The sequence below is a fragment of the Quercus suber genome, unplaced genomic scaffold, assembly GCF_002906115.3.
Source record: "Quercus suber isolate HL8 unplaced genomic scaffold, Cork oak 2.0 scaffold_166, whole genome shotgun sequence".
Taxonomy (NCBI): Eukaryota; Viridiplantae; Streptophyta; class Magnoliopsida; order Fagales; family Fagaceae; genus Quercus; species Quercus suber.
Window position 1 is genome coordinate 446,526 of NW_027069627.1, and position 21,648 is coordinate 468,173.

General features: G+C 34.9%; 2 protein-coding genes and 1 long non-coding RNA gene across 3 annotated transcripts; 2 read left to right on the forward strand and 1 right to left on the reverse strand.

The window, feature by feature from the left end:
* Positions 1 to 2,685: 2,685 nt before the first annotated feature.
* LOC136069399 (uncharacterized) lies at positions 2,686 to 3,608 on the forward strand. Its single transcript, XR_010630632.1, has 2 exons — positions 2,686 to 3,333; positions 3,495 to 3,608. It is a non-coding gene; the product is annotated as an uncharacterized LOC136069399 (long non-coding RNA).
* A 25-nt stretch (positions 3,609 to 3,633) lies between these two features.
* On the reverse strand, positions 3,634 to 5,647 carry LOC112038078 (GDSL esterase/lipase At2g23540). Its single transcript, XM_065777871.1, has 4 exons — positions 5,264 to 5,647; positions 4,973 to 5,103; positions 4,560 to 4,808; positions 3,634 to 3,909 (listed from the first exon to the last, which is right to left on the reverse strand). Exons 1-4 carry the CDS (start codon positions 5,511 to 5,513, stop codon positions 3,634 to 3,636), a joined length of 906 nt encoding a protein of 301 aa, XP_065633943.1. The 5' UTR covers positions 5,514 to 5,647.
* Positions 5,648 to 14,654: 9,007 nt separating this feature from the next.
* Positions 14,655 to 17,099, forward strand: LOC112038093 (GDSL esterase/lipase At2g23540). Its single transcript, XM_024070920.2, has 5 exons — positions 14,655 to 14,962; positions 15,124 to 15,254; positions 15,418 to 15,666; positions 16,112 to 16,367; positions 16,742 to 17,099. Exons 1-5 carry the CDS (start codon positions 14,716 to 14,718, stop codon positions 16,963 to 16,965), a joined length of 1,107 nt encoding a protein of 368 aa, XP_023926688.1. The 5' UTR covers positions 14,655 to 14,715; the 3' UTR covers positions 16,966 to 17,099.
* The last annotated feature ends 4,549 nt before the right edge of the window (positions 17,100 to 21,648 follow it).

Genomic DNA, 21,648 nt, shown 5'->3' on the forward strand with positions numbered 1-21,648 from the left:
CATTGTATATTTGCATATTGGGCCTATGGCCCAAGTCGAAGGCAAGTCTTGCCCAAAGAGGAGGAATCTTGGAGAAAAGAGACTGTGTTAACAAACAAGAAAGTTGATATTGGCCATAAGGGCTCAACGAGAAGAGTTGGGGATAAAGGTCTCCTCGGTTAACCAAGGCCGAGGTTAGAAAAAATGGTCTGTTGATTAAGGGAATGTTCCATGAAGTTCTAATGAATTGGATAAGTTTTATTAAGACACCCGACGAAAGAAAGCTCTAAAATATCTTAAGGGAAAATTGTCACCACCACATTAAATGTCTAGCAGCTAATTTCTTAACTGCATTAATGTGGACAAGACCCCTGAACAGTGTAGATTTGTTCGCCCTCAATGTAAATAGGGTCAAGGAGAGTGTCTGATAGGACAGTCACTCAAGTGATGGCTTAAGTGATCAACAAGTATAGGATTGAGATGATACAAAAGAAAATATGTAATGCAAGGGATCCTCTATGGAGAGGGGATCAGAAATTAAAGAGAAAAAGACTATAGCTTCTAGAAACTAAATTTGTAACCCAATTTAAGAACAATATATATAAGAACAGACATCCTCGGACCTTTGCCAATGACTATTTTTCTTCTGTACAATTCTTCTTCCTTTCATTCTCTCATCATCTGAACCCATTTTAGTGTTTATTTGATTTACTAAAACTCAGTTTTCCAACCCATTTTCTATAAATTCATTGTTTTTGGCTTTTTGGGCCTAAGTCCATCCACGTAGTGATCTAGAAACTCAAATTTGGTCCTTACAGTATTAAGTTTTGACTTATTAAACACAAACACTATTATATTTTCCGATGATAATAAAATTCAATATAGTTATGTGTTTCAATTTTTATTTTTCTACAAAAAGGTAATGAATTTTATTGAAAGATAAAAATATAGTGATTAAGACATATCAAGTAGCAATACAAAATTAAGATTTGGACAAATGTCTTCTATCCATATGCTATAAGATCATTAACTTCAATAGCTTTCTTAGTTTGATAATTTACAAAAGCATTTTCCTGATGTTTAACATGAGAGAAAGAGAGCTAACTAAATACGAAGGCTAACTATTGTGTTTGAATTTTATTAAAGGACTTAATATACTACACGTCTACACCTAAGGTGTTTTATCAAAATTCTACCTTTTATGATATATATGGGAGTGTGAGACTATTAAAATTGAATTCGTATGTTCTTTTTTTCTTTTTTCTTTTTATATAACTCGATAGTTAGGGAAAAAGGGATTTAAACCCTAGTTCTCCTAATGAAGGAAAGCAGATAATATTATTAAACTACAAGACTCTTAAAAAATGTAAAATCATATTTAGAAAATAATAAAAATTTAAAAAAATAATAAACAAACAAAAAAGCTAGTATATTAAATGAAAAAAAAAAAAAAAAAAAAAAAAACAACAACAACATAACTCAAACTCACCATTATTTATTAGGTAGGAAGCTTGGTGATGAGGTGGATTAAGATTCTTTAAATTTTGGATATTTATTTCTTAAAATTTATCTATTTATTAGGTATGGCTTTGAATTTTATCAAGTGGACCTCAACCTACCCTCTTTTATTGTCAAGGGAGATTCAGAGGTGGTTATTTCATCCTTAAGAAATGAAGAGGAATCTTTTTCTTCTTTTGGTCATCTGATTTCTTCTATTTAGCATTATTTAGTTTTTTGTAATTGTTTTTCCTTTTCACATATCCGTAGGTCGGGTAACTCACTTGCTCATTCTTTAGCAAAACATGCAAGAACTATTGTTGGTTTTTCTATGTGAATGGAAGATGTCCTACCACAAGTTGTTGATGTAATTTTAGCCGATTGTGGCTGATTTTAGTTTTATAAAGTTGAAGTTGGTTTCTCAAAAAAAAAAAAAAAACTCATTAATAATTTAAATAAATCTCAAAATATATTAATGTTAATTTATCCAATTCACTTGTTGAAAATTGATTGAAATGTAGGATTGATATTTTTTTTTCTTCACCCAATTAGGAAAACGTATATTTTCTTTCACTTGTTTTTTCACCACAAAATGGCATTGCCTTGCAACTCATTTAGCCAAAAGCCTTATAGTTTGCTCAATGGTATTTTTTTGGTTTCTTTTATGACAAGTATTAGAGTTCAAATTACACTCCTTCATTTATCATAATAATTTAATTATCAAAAACTAAATGAAAATGAAAGAAAAGAGTAATACTTGTAATTGTAATTATTAGTTATTACTTCCAACAGACTTAGATAACTTAAATTCCTGATTTATTAAGCTGAAAGCATCCACCCTTCAATTTTATTAGACTTCATCCATTTTCATTATTTTTCTAGACAAATATTGTCCATGCTGACTAGGAGGGAAATAAAAATAGGTCATGGACTTTTTCTTTTTGGGCCCAAAGGCAATATTCGATCAAGCTGGTTAAAACCCAAATAATCCCAAAGCCTTCTGTGAGGCCCAGTACCAAACACACAAATGATCCATCCAGAACCATATTCGTCCCTTGTGAAGTATCAATTTTTTTTTCTTCTCTGATAGACTTGTAGAGTATCATTGAGCATCAGTTTTTCTATTCCAACATCTTGGTATTTTTTTCAATTAAATTGTTAACTTAATGCTTCAAAATTGTATAAATTTTATTGGTGTCCCAACTCAACTAAACAGCACCTAAGTCCCCCTACCAACGTTCTTTTAATAATACGCCATAAATGGTTTAAGTTGGTTCACTCTCTTTGACCTTCATGTGGGCACATGGCCGATTGGTTATTGCACAAAGCGAAGTCTACAAATTTCTAACTCGTAGAGAAGATTTCGCCAATGTTGATGAACAACCACATGAAAGTTTGTACCTTCAACTGGTTCTTACTCCTTCGCCATTACAAAAGAGGTCAAACCAAATGCAATTGTTTATACAAGCATACAAGTTTCATCTATGGTTTAATCTGCTTTCTTTTGTAAATAAGAAGGTACTTATATGCTTACCACATGGGTAGTTACTTACCAAAGGTGCTTTAATCCTTGTTCTCATTAACTTGGGGACTCAGAAGCCAAAGCCATGAAATCTTATTACATTGCAGCCTTGGTTGTTTTCTTCTTCAATTGGTGCTATATTGGAAAGGCTGCTAATGGTCAAGGGTCGGGAGCTTCTTTTATCTTTGGCGATTCTCTAGTTGATGCAGGGAACAATAACTATTTATCAACGTTGTCTAAGGCAAATATCCAACCTAATGGAATTGATTTCAAAGCATCAGGAGGAAATCCTACCGGCCGGTATACAAATGGTAGAACCATAGGTGATATCATAGGTAAGTTTTCTCTTTTGTACATTTAAAATTTTAAATGACATGACATTTTGCATTTTGATATATTTAAAAAATAAAATCTTAATTTCAGATAATAAAAACCTTTTCTTTTTAAATATTTTGCATTTTGATTTTTTTTTTCTTTTAAAATTTATCCCTTTCAGGAGATGAATTGGGACAACCAAACTATGCAGTCCCATTTTTGGCCCCAAATTCCACTGGGAAAGCTATATTACATGGTGTGAATTATGCATCAGGAGGAGGAGGAATTATGAATGCAACTGGAAGAATATTTGTTAGCACTTAGTACTCAACCCTTTGTAAATTTTCAATTCTCTTATTTATTGACTCGTTTGTTTCATTTTTTGGGAAAAAAAAAAAAAAAAAACTTCCCGGGAGGTTTTCGTTTAATTCAGTGAGCAAATCCTTCAACTTAGCATTGTATTGAAGTGCTAGCTTGTTGGGTAATTCCACACATTCGTCTTCGTTTAATTGATTGATTGTCTTCTGATAAGGTATGCAGCCTATCGGTCCAACGTTCCCAATGACAAACTTTCGAGCATCTAGCTGGTATAGCCTCTGCCAATCATACACACAAATAAGAGCATTCGTATCAATTGATATCAATTGATGCAATAATTTGTCTATTTTAAAATTATAACTTATTTTTTTTCTATTTTATACAAACATTTTAAAAAAATACTCATATCAGATTATTTATTTTAAAAGTTATTTCAATAAATATTTATTATTCATTCACATAATCATTTTTTTTTTTAAACACTCGTATTACTCACACACAGCAACCAAAAAAGTAAATTTAGGATTGAATAAAATAAGCCTTTACTTTACACATAAGCAGTTGCGTAAATTTACTATATTTACAAGGCAATTGTAGCTATGGATAAGATATGCATATTTTTAAACAAAGTGATGTGAACAATTTTTTGGGTTAATTAGCCAAAATAATGCATTTATGCAATTTTAGTATTTTACATTGAATGCAACTGCTCTAATGATCTTAAAGAAACCATTCAAATAGTTTATCAAAAAAAGAAAAAAAAATACCCAATTAGTATAAGTACTTGTGGGGTATAGGAAACAAAAGCCGGGATTTAAGTCTCTCGAAAGAAATTTTATACACATATACATTTAGATTATGTTAAAGTAAAAATTCTATCTTAAAAAAAACCAATTAATTGTTGTTAAAGATGCTTTAATTTACTTACAGTAAGTTGGCCCCTGAAGTGAGTGATCATGTCAGCAATAAAAGCGTCTGGGCTTTCAGAAAGTCTTGCCCCAATGGAGAGGACTGGTAGAAGATAATTGTTTAGAAAATCATTTGCTCCAATAGAGACTGAAAAAATTGAAGTCTTCATTAGGAAATCTCTGGCCTTTGATGGACCCAACAAGCTGTCAATCTGTTTTCTAGTAATGTTGAAATAATCAATTTGGACATCCAATCCAAGCCGATTAACCTGCACAACATTTGAGTCTTTAATTTAAAGGAACATGTTGATGTATCTTTTTGACTTTTTCCCAGCTAAAAGTTTTTTTTTTTTTTTTTCCCAAAAAATGAAACAAACGAGTCAATAAATAAGAGAATTGAAAATTTACAAAGGGTTGAGTACTAAGTGCTAACAAATATTCTTCCAGTTGCATTCATAATTCCTCCTCCTCCTGATGCATAATTCACACCATGTAATATAGCTTTCCCAGTGGAATTTGGGGCCAAAAATGGGACTGCATAGTTTGGTTGTCCCAATTCATCTCCTGAAAGGGATAAATTTTAAAAGAAAAAAAAATCAAAATGCAAAATATTTAAAAAGAAAAGGTTTTTATTATCCGAAATTAAGATTTTATTTTTTAAATATATCAGAATGCAAAATGTCATGTCATTTAAAATTTTAAATGTACAAAAGAGAAAACTTACCTATGATATCACCTATGGTTCTACCATTTGTATACCGGCCGGTAGGATTTCCTCCTGATGCTTTGAAATCAATTCCATTAGGTTGGATATTTGCCTTAGACAACGTTGATAAATAGTTATTGTTCCCTGCATCAACTAGAGAATCGCCAAAGATAAAAGAAGCTCCCGACCCTTGACCATTAGCAGCCTTTCCAATATAGCACCAATTGAAGAAGAAAACAACCAAGGCTGCAATGTAATAAGATTTCATGGCTTTGGCTTCTGAGTCCCCAGGTTAATGAGAACAAGGATTAAAGCACCTTTGGTAAGTAACTACCCATATGGTAAGCATATAAGTACCTTCTTATTTACAAAAGAAAGCAGATTAAACCATAGATGAAACTTGTATGCTTGTATAAACAATTGCATTTGGTTTGACCTCTTTTGTAATGGCGAAGGAGTAAGAACCAGTTGAAGGTACAAACTTTCATGTGGTTGTTCATCAACATTGGCGAAATCTTCTCTATGAGTTAGAAATTTGTAGACTTCGCTTTGTGCAATAACCAATCGGCCATGTGCCCACATGANTATATTATTTTATATATATATATATATATATATATATATATATATATATATATGTTTTTCATGAGGTGGTGGATAAAGACTAATAAAATAGAGGCTTTGGATTTTTATTCTTTTTTTTATAAATTATAATTGAAAGAAAAGACTAGGGTATCCCCACATCTTTCAAATAGACAAAACAAATATCTTTGAAGTTTATTAGAAAATGCTATGTAAAATGGTAAAGTTAAATATTTGATTTCCCCTTCATGTTCTCTTCGTTTCCTTTCTCTAATACTAACCAAATAAGGGAAAATGTCATATCACCAACATTTCTTTTCTCTTATCTCCCTGTTCCCCCCTTTCCAATTATAGTGTTAAGATAATTTGGACTTTTTTTTAATTATGAAATTACTAATGCGCCATTACTATTCTAACTTGTCCCATAGTTAAAGGCACAAAGGTAAAACATTTATTTTCCTTTCTATTCTCTTTGAAAACCAAACAGGGGAAAGTAATATTTTCTTATCTGTTTCCTTTCGTTTCCTTTCCACATCCAAACACACGGAAAAATATTTTCCTTTTCATTTCTTTACAATTTCCCTTCCCTTTTCCAGGTGCAACCAAATGCTACGTTAATGCTACTATTCATCCAGTATAGTGTTGGTGGAGATGAGCCTGGGGTACCTAACAGCTCATGCTCGGCTACTCCATATTTTTGGGCCAAGGCCCATGGATCGTTCAACTCGAAATCGTGCTCTCAGTTTGACAAAGCACTATCCCGCCTTGACATAGATAATCTAACTACCAAATCATTCATTGTCAGATTGTTCAGACAATAAAGAATAGCCAACCCCTCAAAGGAATACGCTCAACCTGGGATGGCCAAGAATAGCCAAACATAGGTGTAGGGCCCATGTGTTAGTGAGACACATGTCATGTGTCCAGTGTATGAGATACAGTCACGATCACGATCACGGTCACCAAACTCTTACCATTTCTTTTTGTTTATTTATGATTTACTCATTTCATTTTCTTTATAATAATTCCATGTACACTTTTTAGAATCATATTCATTAATTTTGAAATAAATAAATTAGAATTTACTACATTATATATATATATATATATTTTATGGTTTAATCCAAATATGAATTTATCTCTATTATTATGAAAATGTGAATTTAACTATCATCTGAGCTCACATCTTTCCTACACCTAAATTAGGCGGAAATAGGTAGGAATTAGGAATTCAATGAAAAAAAATGCAAGAGCCAAGCCCACCATTAAGAGAAGTTATACATCTAAAAGCTGATGTGTAGTAATTATTGTTGTTACGCTCTTCTTGAGCCACATCGACGATCACATCATCCACTTATTTTCAACATTCTCTTTCTTATTTTTAAGTCTTTTTTCTTATTAATTTCCCAACTTATTGTTATACTTTTTCCTAACTTTTTCCCTCCCTTTTACCTTTTCATCTTCCTACTACTATCTACCTTAATATCACTTTTCTTCTATCCCTTTATCTTCCTTTATTTTTTGCTGTTCTTATTCCCTTCCTCTTACTATGAATTTACAATTCTCTTTTTCATTCTATTCATAATTTTGTCACACACAAAATGTTATTTCTCTCTCATTTTCCACACACAAAAGGTTATCTCTCTCTCTCTCTCTCTCTCTCACAGTGAATTTTTTAATATTTTTTTTGCATCTCAACTTTAGGTTGATGAATTTTTGTATTATTTGAAACTCTACTTTGGGTGGTTTATGTGATTAAGTTTTGTATTTCTAAGTTGTTATCTTTTTTATTATCTTTGATTTCATAGATGTTATCATATTGAATTATAAATATAGTATATAAGAATTTAATGTTATTTTATTACATAACATAACATGACTCGGATTGTAGGGATTGGGTTTGAGCATTACTTCTACTAGATGAATGGACTCAGGCCTAACTAGCCCAATACAATGAATTTGTAGAGAATTGGTTCAAGACCTAGGCCTTAATAAGGATTACAACAACTAAACATGGTTTCAGGTGGGTTAGATAACAAGGAAATAGATTCAAAGCGTAAAATTTCATCCATGGCAATCTCCTGAGGAGTTTGTAGTTCTTATTATTTTCTCAATGCCTAGTTACAAAGGTTTTCAAAATGAGACGAATTGCTATAGCATTTTATGCTTCTCCTTTTTTTCTTCTCCTTGTGTGGCTCCCACAAATCCCCTCATGCAGCTCCTCAAGCAGTAATTCTGATGTCTCAGGGTGAATACACAGCAAATATGATCCGGAATAGGAGCGTTTATACAATTTGTGGTCCTCGGACAGCCAAAACCGAGAAGCGTTCCTTCGTATTTTTTTCGCCTCTGACTTTTCCTCGGACAGAACATCATCCTTGAGAAATCTCACTATAGGGTCTATCCAGTTGGGACCCGCTTCAACTTGATGGATATGAACCATGCCTTTTGCCCCCTCATTTGCTTTTCCCAGATGCTCAACAATAATAATCCGAGACAAATCTCCTGCTGAGGATGTAGCAAGTGTGGCCAATGAATCTGCATGGGTGTGTCCACTTCTGGAGACATGTGACAGGCTGAAAAGTTCAAAGCCTAACTGCAAGCGTTTGACCTGGCTTAAGTACTCTTGCATCCTCGCATCTTTGGCTTCCAACTCTCCTTTCACTTGGCCCACTACCAATCTCGAGTCCGAGAACATCTCTACGGCTTTTCCTCCCATTTTCTGCACCATGACCATCCCTTGTAACAGTGCTTCATACTCGGCTTTATTATTTGTGGCCAAGAACTCCAGTCTCAAGGATTTCTCTATGATAGCCTTCTTAGGGGATATTAGGACCAGCCCCACTCCAGACCCCTTTTGATTTGCTGCGCCATCAACGTACGTCTTCCAATATGGGGGTCCTGACATAGACATTACCCCAACTGATTTTCCATCCATATTTCGCTTCTTTGCTACCATTTCTTTTGTTGGTTCGGCAAATTCGACCACCAACTCAGCCAGGACTTGGCTCTTTATAGAGGTCCGAGGCATGTACTAGATGTCGAAAGCTCCCAGAATTGTGTTGCATATGGCAATCCTTCTAGCGTAATCAGCAATCCGAAGTACAGACTTCAAGGGTAGTTGGGTTAGAACGAACACTGTATGAGCTTGGAAATAATGGGGGAGCTTTCGCGTAGCATGGACCACAACTAGTATGGCTTTCTCCAAAGGTAAGTATTTGATCTCGGCTTCATGTAGTGACTTGCTCACGTAATAGACTGGCTTTTGAAGGCCATTTTCATCCTGTATTAGCACCAAGATCACAACATGAGGGGCCACAGCAATGTATGCGTACAGGAATTCGTCAGCCTCAAGACTGGACAAGATAAGTGGCCGGGATAGGTACTCCTTGAGTTGCAAGAAGGCCACAATACAGTCCTCGGACCATTCAAATCCTTTCCACTTATTGATCAGGAGATAGAATGGTCTGCATCTCTCCGCTGACCTGGAAATGAATCGATTCAAAGTTGCGATCATTCCAGTAAGCTTTTGGACCCCCTTGGGGTTTTGTGGTGGTTTTAAATCATTAATAGCCTTTATCTGGTTTGGGTTAACCTCAATTCCCCTATGAGTAATCATGTAGCCCAAAAACTTGCCTGATCCCACACCAAAGGAGCATTTGGAAGCACTTAGGCGCAACTTATGCTTCCTTAAGACATTAAAGGTGCTGCCGAGGTCTCTTAATGCTTGGATACTACTTTACTCTTCACCATCATATCATCAACATAGATTTTGATGCTCTTGCCTAATTGCGGCTCGAACATCCTCGTCATTATTCTTTGATAAGTGGACCCTGCGTTCTTTAGGTCGAACGGCATTACTTTGTAGTGGTAGTTCCCCACAAATGTCACGAAGGCTGTTTTCTCCTGATCCTCCGGGGCTAGTGGTATTTGATGATAGCCTTGAAAGGCATCTAAGAAGCTCATCCGAGGATGGCCTGCAGTTGCATCCACTAGTTGGTCTATCCGAGGCATGGGGAATGGGTCTTTCGGGCATGCCCTATTTAGGTTCGTGAAATCTACACAAACCCGCCATTTACCAGTTTTCTTTTTAACCACCACGGTGTTGGCCAACCATTCAGGGTAAAAAACTTCCTTGATAGCCCCTGCACGCTTAAACTTGCTCACTTCGTCCCTAATCGCATCAGCGTGTTCTCTCGATGGGCGCCGGGGTGGCTGCTTCTTGGGAGTGATGGACGGGTTGACATTGAGATGGTGATAAATGAAGGCTGGATCAATCCCTAGAGTATCACAGGCATCCCATGCAAGCACATCAATATTTCTTTTGAGAAACTCGATCAACTCCTCCTTCTCTTGAAAAGGCAGTTGAACCCCGACCTAAAAGAACATCTCTTGGTCATCACCAATGACCACCTTTTCCAAATCCTCACACTTTGCCTCCTCGGCAGTTGTATCAAGATGAGCCACCGGGGCCTTTGATTGCTATAAGTTCTCTTCAGCAGAGGTCGAGGACTCTGCATCGAGCTGATGTGAAATGGCAGCCATCATACACTGCCTTATTGTGGATTGGCAACCACGGATTTCATGGACCTAGTCCCCTGACGGGAATTTCACATTCTGATGCAAGGAGGAGGCAACAGCCCCCAAGGTCTGCCGACGATGGCTGTGTATGGGGAGTAGGTGTCTACCACGATAAAGTTCACCTCCACTATCTCTGGGCCGGTCTGGATGAGTAGTCTAATCATGCCCTTTGGGATAACAAGCTTCCCGTCAAAGCTCATTAGAGGAGAGTTTAGGGCATCAGATCTTCTAGTTTTAGCCTCAGCCCGTTGTAGAGGTCGGAGTACATAACCTCGGCCCCACTACTGTCATCCACCATCACCCTTTTCAAGTCGCCCAATTCTGAGAGTGATTATCAGCGCATCATCATGAGGCTGGGAGGTTCCAATCTTGTCTTCTTCTGAAAAACTCAAGGTTGGGTGAAAGTTCCTTCTGACCCTCTTTGGTTCAGGCTGGGACTCCTTGTCATGCAACTGAGCCACGGATAACACTCGTGACGGGCGTGTGCCTGTTCTTCCTGGCGCGGCCAAAATTACATTGATCGTCCCTAGGGTGGACTCAGGGTCGTATCTCTCTGGAGCTCGTGATAGGTTTGGCCTTGATGACCATTGGAATGATGCAGAAGGTGCTTCAGTTTTCCTTCTCGGACTAGCTGGTCTAGATAGTTCCAGAGGTTCCTGCAATTCTCCGCGGTATGTCCGTGGTCCTAGTGGTACTGGCAATAAAGGCTCTAATCGCGCCTTGTGGACTCTATTGCCATCTTATTCGACCGCTTAAAGTATGGCTCATTCTTGATTTTCTCCAACACTCGATGTACCGGTTCTTGGAATATAGCACTAATAGCCTGTATGTTGGTTGCTCCAGATTGCCCTACGAAATCTCTCTTCGGGTGGTTGCTGTTATATTGGTCCGACCTGAAATCCCTCCTCTCCTGAGGGATAACCTTCTCTTTTCCCCTGCCTTGCACCTGGTCTTCCTCTACTCGTTTGTACTTATCGATTCGATCTATCAGTTGGCGCACACTGGTGGCAGTTTTACTAGTCAGAGACTTCCTTAAGCCGTGCTCGGTTGGGAGACTATTTTTGAAGGTGCTGATGGTGACATCATCAAAATTGTCGTCCATTTCATTATACATCTCTCAATATCTGTCTGAGTAGGCCTTTAGAGTTTCTCCATCATGCATGGATAAAGACAACAACGTACTCAAGGGCCGAGGAGCCCTACTATTTGTAATGAAGTGGGAGCCAAAGGCTTGGGTTAGCTGCTTATATGAATCTATGGAATTCGTTTTTAAGCCATTGAATCACCTCATCGCCATCGGTCCCAAGCTAGATGGGAAAACCTTGCACATCAGTGCCTCGTTTTTAGAATGGACAGCCATCCTTTGGTTAAATTGGCTCACATGCTTCACGGGGTCTATTTTGCAGTCATAAATGGTAAAGTTGGGCTGCTGGAATCGTCGAGAAAGTGTAGCCCCTTCTATGTGACGTGTGAAAGGTGACTTAGAGAGTTGATCCAGTGCCCTGCTCATGGCATTGTGTCCCAAGCCTTTAGGGGATGAGTTTTTACGTTTACGCCCACGGTAGTACTCTTCTTCATGAGAGAAGGTCTCTCTTTGAGGAGTTCTCAATCTTTGCCTATAGTCATCATCGCTTTCATCGTTAGAGGGCATGTCAGGACTAGGGTGAGACCGCCTTCGTTGTGCATGACGCAGCTATATCTTCAAGTCGTCTATTTCTTGCAGTATGGCCAGCTTATCATCCTGTCTCTGGGATACGTGGCTCCTAACTTCTTCTTCTGGTTGCATGGCCCCGTTGTTATTTTGCCTCTGGAGCACGTGGCTGCCCTACGAGAGTGGCTTTCGCTGGTTTGAGTGGTGTGCACACTTCCCTTTTGAAATCTTACGTTCTCTTCATTTTCATCATGCTCAGGGTTGGGAAAGTTGCCCTGTCATTGGGATCTAGCCGGCCTAGGCTGATGGGAGCTTGCTTGATGAGGGCCTGATCCTACCATGCTCGATTATTGCCCTTACTAACACACAAGTTCTTCCCACAGATGACGCCAATTGTAGGGACTGGGTTTGAGCACTACTTCTACTAGATGAGTGGACTCAAGCCCAACTAGCCCAATTCAATGAATTTGTAGAGAATGGATTCAAGAATTAGGCCTTAATAAGGATTACAACAATAAACATGGTTTCGGGTGGGTTAGATAACAAGGAAATAGATTCAAAGCATAAAATTTCATCATCGGCAATCTCCTGAGGAGTTTGTAGTTCTTATTATTTTCTCAATGCCTAGTTACAAAGGTTTTCAAGATGAGACAAATTGCTACAGCGTTTTATGCTTCTCCTTTTTTTCTTCTCCCCATCCGTTCTGGGGGATTTCTTCCATTATATACTCCCTTTTAGTTGATCTTGTCCCTCCATCTGTTGATCATGCATGTTACTACTTGAGTGCTTGTCCCATCAGCCATCTTCCTCAGCTTTCTGTGAGCTGTAGCAACCTAGACAACTCTATTCAAGAGTCATTTCCTCATTAATGTGACCAGAATGTTAGTTGTAGGCATTTAATGTGGAGGTGATAGTCTCTCTTTGAATTGCTCCTCCACCATGCTTCCATGGCTGACCCTTTGTACTTATCTTTTTCTTGGGATGCTTAGGGAGGTTGCCTTTGGTGGCGCGTTGCTCTTCCCCTTTATGATCTCGGCTGGCCGAGGACAAGATCGTCCTCAGAGATGTTTCTTGGCAACTTGGGTTTTCTACGTCCATCCTCCGATGTTTCTTCCTCCTTAGCCTGGGTCTTGGGTTTAATATAAAGTGGGCTAGGGTTGCCAGATTCTTAGGCCCCACACAGATAATTTGGTGTTTGTTACTATAATTTTTACTTTTTTTCTTCTCATATTATTTTCTATAAAATTCTTATTATTCTCTCTCTTGATTTTTTATTCTTTCGTGCAACTCTATTTTATATTGATGAATCATTGTAATTTTTAAAACTCTATTTTGGGTTCATACATTTTGGTGTGTTATTTTTTTAGTTCCCTACCACAAGTACTCTCTCTCTCTCCAATAAAATTTAGAGAATAAATTATACATATAAAGTATAAGTTTGACATGAATTTTGATTATCATGATAATTTCTTTTAAGAGAATGAATAATTTGAATAATTTATTTAAATAAAAACTATAAGTACATACATATATGTATATATTTATTTATTTTGTTTAAATGTATAATTAATCTCATGCAATTCATTTAAAAGTAACAACATTAAAGCAAATGAATAACTACCCTAAATATTATATTTGTATATTCAAGTCTCCAGAAGGGAGTTTCACACACATATACACTTAGATTATGTTAGAGTAAAATTCTATCTTGTATAATAAAAAAATTAAAAAAAAACTTTCACTTAAATTTAGCTGTACCGAAGTGGACTGAAGTACTATATTAATGTGACTCAATAAAAGTGTAACAACAATAAATGCTATGTTTAAGATGTTAGATATTATGAGTTTGAAATATATATATATATATATATATTAATAAATTTGAATTTAGAATTGATGTTTTCAACCCAAACATGTCTTTTCCCATTATGTAAGTGCACAAAAACATATTGAAGTGGATCAAAATGAACTAAATTGCTGAATGGACCAAATTGGACTAAATAGAACAAAGTGGGCTAAAAAGGACCAAATGGACTGAATAAAACCGAAGTTGACAAAATGGACGGAACGGGACCAAATTAAATCTCAAAGGACGGAATAAGACCAAAGTGGAGAGACCAGACCGAAGTGGACTGAATAGAAGCAATGTGGATTGAATTGGACTGAATAGAATCAAAATGGACAGAATGGACCGCACAGGACCAAAGTGGATTGAATAGAACCAAAGTGGATGGATTAGGAACAAAGTAGACAGAATGGACTGAATTAGACTGAAATGGACAGAATAGGATCAATGTGAACCGAATAGAGCCACAATGGTTTAAGTTGATTCACTCTCTTTGACCTTCATGTGGGCACTTGGCCAAGTGCTTATTGCACAAAGCAAAATCAACAAATTTCTAACACGTTGAGAAGACTTCGCCAATGTTGATGAACCACCGCATGAAAGTTTGTTCCTTCAACTTTTTACACCTTCCCATTACAAAAGGGGTCAAACCAAACGCAACTCTATACAATCGTACAAGTTTCATCTATGGTTTAATCTGCTTTCTTTTGTAAACAAGAAGGTACTTATATGCTTACCTCTAGGCTAGTTACTTACCAATGGTACTTTAGTCCTAGTTCTCATTAACTTGGGGACTCAGAAGCCATAGCCATGAAATCTTATATTGCAGCCTTGTTTGTTTTCTTCTTCATTTGGTGCTATATTGGAAAGGCTGCTAAAGGAGAAGGGTTGGGAGCTTCTTTTATCTTTGGCGATTCTATAGTTGATGCAGGGAACAATAACTATTTACCATCATTATCCAAGGCCAATATCCCACCTAATGGAATTGATTTCAAAGCATCTGGAGGAAATCCAACAGGCCGTTATACAAATGGTAGAACCATATGTGATATTGTAGGTAAGTCTCTCCTTAGATACATTTTAAATAACATGACATTTTGTATACCGTTAGATTTATAAAAGAAATTCTTAAATTCTTAAACGGATAGCAACTACCTGTTCTTTTTAAATAGTTTGTATTTTGATTTTTTTTTTCCTTTTAAAATTTATTCCTTTCAGGAGAAGAATTGGGACAACCAAACTACGCAGTCCCATTTTTGGCCCCAAATTCCACTGGGAAAGCTATATTATACGGTGTGAATTATGCATCAGGAGCAGGAGGAATTCTGAATGCAAGTGGAAGAATATTTGTTAGCACTTAGTACTCAACCTTTTGTAGAATTTTCAATTCTCTTATTTATTGACTCGTTTGTTTCATTTTTTGAAAAAAAAAAAAAACAACTTTTGGCTGGGAAAAAGTCAAAAAGATACATCAACACGTTCCTTTAAATTGAAGACTCAAATGTTGTGCAGGTTAATCGGGTTGGATTGGATATCCAAGTTGATTATTTCAACATTACTAGAAAACAGATTGACAGCTTGTTGGGTCCATCAAAGGCCAGAGATTTAATAATGAAGACTTCAATTTTTTCAGTTACAATTGGAGCAAATGATTTCCTAAACAATTATCTTCTTCCAGTCGTCTCCATTGGATCAAGAATTACTCAAAGCCCAGCTGCTTTTGTTAATGACATGATCACTCACTTCAGTGACCAACTTATCGTAAGTAAATCAAATCATCTTTAATAACAACTAATTTGGTATTTGAATAGTTTCTTAAGATTACTACAGTAGTTGCATCAGTCAATGTAAAATGACACAAATGCAAAATTTTTGGCCAATCAACCTAAAAAATTGTCCATATCAATTTGTCTAAAATTATACATATTTTGTCCTCAGTACCGTGTAAATTTACATGACTACTACTCATGTATAAAAGCATATTTTATTCTTTTCACAATTCACTTTTGCGGTTGATATGTGTGTGTGAGTGATACATGTGTTTTAAAAAATATGGTTATATGAATGAAGAATAAATATTTTATTGAAATAGCTTTTAAAATAGATAATCTAATATGAATATTTTTGAAAAGTCACTGTATAAAATAGACACGAATTTGTGTACAAATTGCCACTAATGCTCTTATATTTTTTGTTTGATTGGCAGAGGCTATACCAGCTAGATGCTCGAAAGTTTGTCATAGCAAACGTTGGACCGATAGGCTGCATACCTTATCAAAAGACTCTCTATCAATCAAACGAAGACGAATGTGTGGAATTACCCAACAAGCTAGCACTTCAATACAATGCTAAGTTGAAGGATTTGCTCACTGAATTAAACGAAAACCTCCCAGGAGCTACATTTGTTCTTGCAAATGTGTATGATTTGGTGTCGGACATAATCACAAACTATGAGAATTATGGTAAGAAGTAATAACCATTAATACAATTTGCCAACCATGTAACACTGCTGCATCATTTTGCCTAACCTTTTAGGCCTAATTTGACATAATATTTTATCAAAAAGTTATTTAAGGTAAATCCGGTAAAAAAAAAGTTTTTTTTTTTCTTGGTCCTATAGCAAAAAAAATGTCACCCATGTCAATCTAGGATTAGACATGGTTCATTCTCCAAAAAAAAAAAAAAAGGATTAGACATGGTACTTCTAATAAATAGGACAGAATTGAAACTAAATGGACAAAATATTATGGTACTTAGCATTTGTTTGAGTATTTTGAAATTTCCAATAGCTTATTTGCATAGTGTTTATCACAAGATTATGTACATTTTCGTACAGGATTTACAACTTCAAGTAAAGCATGTTGTGGAAATGGGGGCCAGTATGCGGGAATCATTCCATGTGGGCCCACATCTAGTTTGTGTTCAGATCGCTCATCTCATGTGTTCTGGGATCCTTATCATCCGAGTGAAGCTACCAACCTTATTATCGCCAAGAAATTTCTCGATGGAGACACAAAAATCATCTCTCCTATGAATCTTAGACAACTTCGAGATCTCTAATTTTCATTTCCATGAAATTAATGGTGTCCACTGGTTTGTACTATATCCTTTGAATAATACCCAATATCTTGCTTGAATTATTGCTCTTGTATCAAATAAAGTTTACAAAAGACAAGCTCTTTTTTCTTACTTAATTACTTCAAACTATTTCCTCCCTTTATTCTTCTCTTCTTCTTTGTTTTGTTTTGGTTTCTTTCATTGTTGCGACTAATACGTTCTATGTTGCTTGCAAGCATTAAAGTTAATGAGAAATAAATCGGATGACTAGTAATTAAAAGTTGAGAAACACGACTGATGATTTTTAGATAATTTTTTTATAGGATTAAAATGTTATAGAGTTCTTGAGATAATGCAACCATGAAGTTTCTAAAATATTATTCTTCATTTTGAAATAAGCAAATTAAATTTTGCCACATCGCTAATAATTTAAAATTTATACCAAAATGATGATCACGTAAATTATGTAATAAATTCTAATTTATTTATTTCAAAATTGATGAATACGATCTTAAAAAGTGTACGGTAGAATTATCCTGAAATTCTTATAGGATTTGAAATCCACCACCGTTTTCCTCTTTGTTTTCATTTGAGAGTTCTTATAGGAACAATGAGTAAATCATAAATAAACAAGAAGAAACGGTAAGAGTTTGGTGATCCTAGGTTGAGCGTGTTTCTTTGGGTGGTTGGCTTTTCTTTGTTGTCTGAACGATTTGACAAGGGATGATTGGTTGTTAGTGGGATGGTACTTTGTCAAACTGAGAGAACGATTTCGAGTAGAACGATCCATGGGCCTAGGCCCAAAAATGGGGTAGCCGAACTTAAGCCAAACATGGGCTGTTAGGTGCCCCAGGGCCCAGGCTCATCTCCATCAATTCTATACTGGAAAATAGTTGCATTAACGTAGCAGTTGGTTGCACCTGGGAGAAGGGAAGGGACAGGAAAATAGTAAGGGAAAGAAAATTGTAAAGAAATGAAAAAGTAAATATTTTTCTCTGTGTTTGGATGTGGGAAGGAAAAGAAGGAAACAAATAAGAAAATATTCATTTCCCTTGTTTGGTTTTCAAGGAGAAAAGAAAGAAAAATAAATGTTTTACCTTTGTGCCTTTAACTATGGGACATGTTAGAAAAGTAATGGCGCATTAGTAATTTCATAATGAAAAAAAAAGGGTCAAAATTATCTTAACACTATATTTGGAAAGGGAAAAAAGGGAGAAAAGAAAAAAAGAAATGTTAGTGATATGACATTTTCCCTTATCTGGTTGGTATTAGACAAAGGAAACGAAGAGACCATGAAGGGAAAATTCAATAATTGACTTTACTATTTAAGATAGCATATTTCAAATAAATTACAAAGATGTTTGTTTAGTCTATTCTTTCTATTATATGGGGATACCCTAGTCTTTTCTTTCAATTATAATTTATAATAAAGAATAAAAACCCAAAGCCTCTATTTTATTAGTCTTCACCCACCACCTCATGAAAAACATAATTTTTTTTAATGTTTTAATCCGAATATGAATTTGTCTCTATTATTATGAAAATATGATTTTAATTGTCATCTGAGCCCACATCTCCCTTTCACGAGAAATTATACAGTCCTCATGGTGGATCACGTCACTTGTCCACAATTCCACTAAAAGACTTCCACTTGTTTAAAATTACTAAGTCAGTAATTAGTTTCTGTTTTTTTTAAAAAAAAAAAATTGACTCAACAATTTTAAACATGTGAGTCTTTTAGTGGAATGGTGGACCACGTCACTTGTCCACTATAAGGATCTTATAATTTCTCCTTCTCCACCCAAATTAGGTGGAAAATGTAGGAATTCAATGAAAAAAATGCAATAGTCTGGGTCCACCATTAAGAAAAGTTATATATATCTAAAAACTAATGCTTATCATTTATTATTGTTATACTCTTATTAAACCACATCAACCACATTATCCACCCATCTTCAATATCCTCTCTCTTATTTTAATATATTTTTTTATTAATTTCTCAACTTATTGTTATATTTTCTAACTTTTCCCATTTCTTTTATCTTTTCATCTCTCCACTATTATTTACCTTAATATCACTTTTCTTCTATCCCTTTATCTTCCTTTATTTTTAGTTTTTCTTATTCTCCTCCTTTTACAATAAATTTACAGTTTTCTTTTCCATTTTATTCATAGTTTTTTTACACACAAAATGTTATATGTCTCTCTTTCTCCCTCTCATTTTCCACACACAAAAGGTTATTTCTTTCTCTCATTTTTTTCCCCATTTTGGTGGATTTTTTATAATATTTTTCTAGCATCTCTACTTTAGGTTGATAAATTTTGTATTATTTGGAATTCTACTTTAGGTTGATGTGATTAAGTTTTGTGTTTTTAAGTTGTCATATTTCTCTTCTTCTTTTTTCTTTGATTTCATAGATGTTATCATATTGTATTATTAATATAGTATATAAGAATATAATGTTATTTTATTACATAACATGACTTGGATAATTTGGTGTTTGTTACTAATTTTTTTTTTACTTTTTTTTTCTTCAGAAAATTATTTTCTATAGAATTCTTATTATTCTCTCTTGAGAGACCGGTTATTCTCTTTCTCTTGATTGTTTATTCTTTTTTACAATTCTACTTTATATTGATGAATCATTGTGATTTTTAAAACTCTATTTTGAGTTCATACATTTTGGTGTTGTATTTTTAGTTCCCCATCACAAGTACTCTCTCTCTCTCTCTCTCTCTCTCTAAAATAAAATTTAGAGAATAAAATATACATATTAAGTATAAGTTTGACATGAGTTTTGATTATCATGATAATTTCTTTTAAGAGAATGAATAATTTATTTAAATAAAATTATACATACATACATACATACATGTATTTATTTATTTTGCTTAAAACCATAATCAAACTCATACAATTCATTTAAAAGTAACGACGTTAAAACAAATGAATAACTGCCCTAAATGTTACATTTGTATATTCATAGCCTTTATATTAAAAAAAACTTTCTATTAAATTTCGCCATATTAAAGTGGATTGAAATGCTACATTACTGTGGCTCAACAAAAGCGTAACAATAATAAATGCTATGCTTAAGGTTTTAGATATTATGAGTTCGAGATTTATATTTTTTTTAATAATAAATTTGGATTTAGATTAGGTGCTTTCAACCCAAACATGTATTTTCCCATATGTATGTGCACAAAAAATAGATTAAAGTGGACCGAAATGAACCGACGTGTTGAATGGACCCAATTGGACCAAATGGAACAAAGTGGACCAAATGGAAAAAATAGGACCGAATAGGAACAAGGTGGACCGAAAAGGACCAAATAGACCGAACAGGACCAAATTGGACGAATAGAATCAAAATAGACAAAATGGACCGAATAGAACCAAAGTGGGCCAAATAAGACATATATGGACCGAATAAGGCCAATGTGGATCTAATAGAGTCAATATTGACTAAATGGACCAAAGTAGACTGAATAAGATCGAATGGACTTAATAGAACTTTAATGGACAGAATGGACTAATTAGGATTGAATGGACCAAAGTGGACAAAATAGGGCCAATGTAGACCGAATTGGACTGAAATGAATTGAATAACACCGAATGGACCGAATTAAACTTTAGTGGACAAAATGGACTAAATAGGACCTAATAAAACCAATGTGGACCGAATAAGACTTTTCTATGTTTATCATTTTTATTGCATTTTTAGGGCTCATGCATATTTCTAATTTATAATGTCTATTTTAGTATTTTCTTTGTAATTTTTAACTTAAAAATAAAGATTTTAACATTGATAAAATAAAGTTCCATACTTTTCAACCAAAAATTAAGAAAAAAATGAATTTTTGAGCTAAACTAATCAATTTAAGGCCCAATTAGTCTAAAATAAACTGAATGGGGACCAAATTAGACCAAAGTAAACCTAACTGGACCAAATGAGAATGAAGTAGACATAATTGGACTGAATAGACATTGTTTAATTTTGATGGAGAACAAATCATTTTCAAAAAAAATTAGAGAAAAAGTTTTACATTATATTATAATACAAAAGAATAATTAATTATTCACATGTATTGCATGGATCTGCGACTAGTTACATATAAAATTTCAGTTTTTCATCAACTTTACTTAATTTGTTGTATTTAAGTAAAAACACATATTTTTCTTTTCATTTCTCTTCCATTTGCAAAGTAAACAACTGAAATGTCAAATATATTCTTTTTCCTTTTCTTTTCTCTTTCTCTCACTCCTTCCAAACATGCAAGAGGGAAGTATTTTCTTTCCCTTTCTTTTTCTATTCCTTTTCCCTCACTCTTTTATCTTCCCTCAATTACAACCAAATACAATGTAAAGCCCATTTGCTTTTTCACTCTCTTTCCATCCAATATGGGATGATAGTAAAAATGTGAGCCCCATGAAAAATGTTTCCTTCAAAATCAGCTCAATATCTTTTCTCTCATGTTAATCAAATCAAATCAAGGAAGTATAATTCTTTCTCTCTTCATCTTTCCCTTCCCTTTTTCTTCCAGGTGTAATAATGTTTTATGGCAACGGATAAGCAATAAAGGTGAGATGGTAGGGTTAGTGAAGGTAATGAAGTACAACATTTGGCAACATCAACAAGATAGTGTGATGTTCTTCTAGTGCTAGAAATATTCCTGAATATTAGT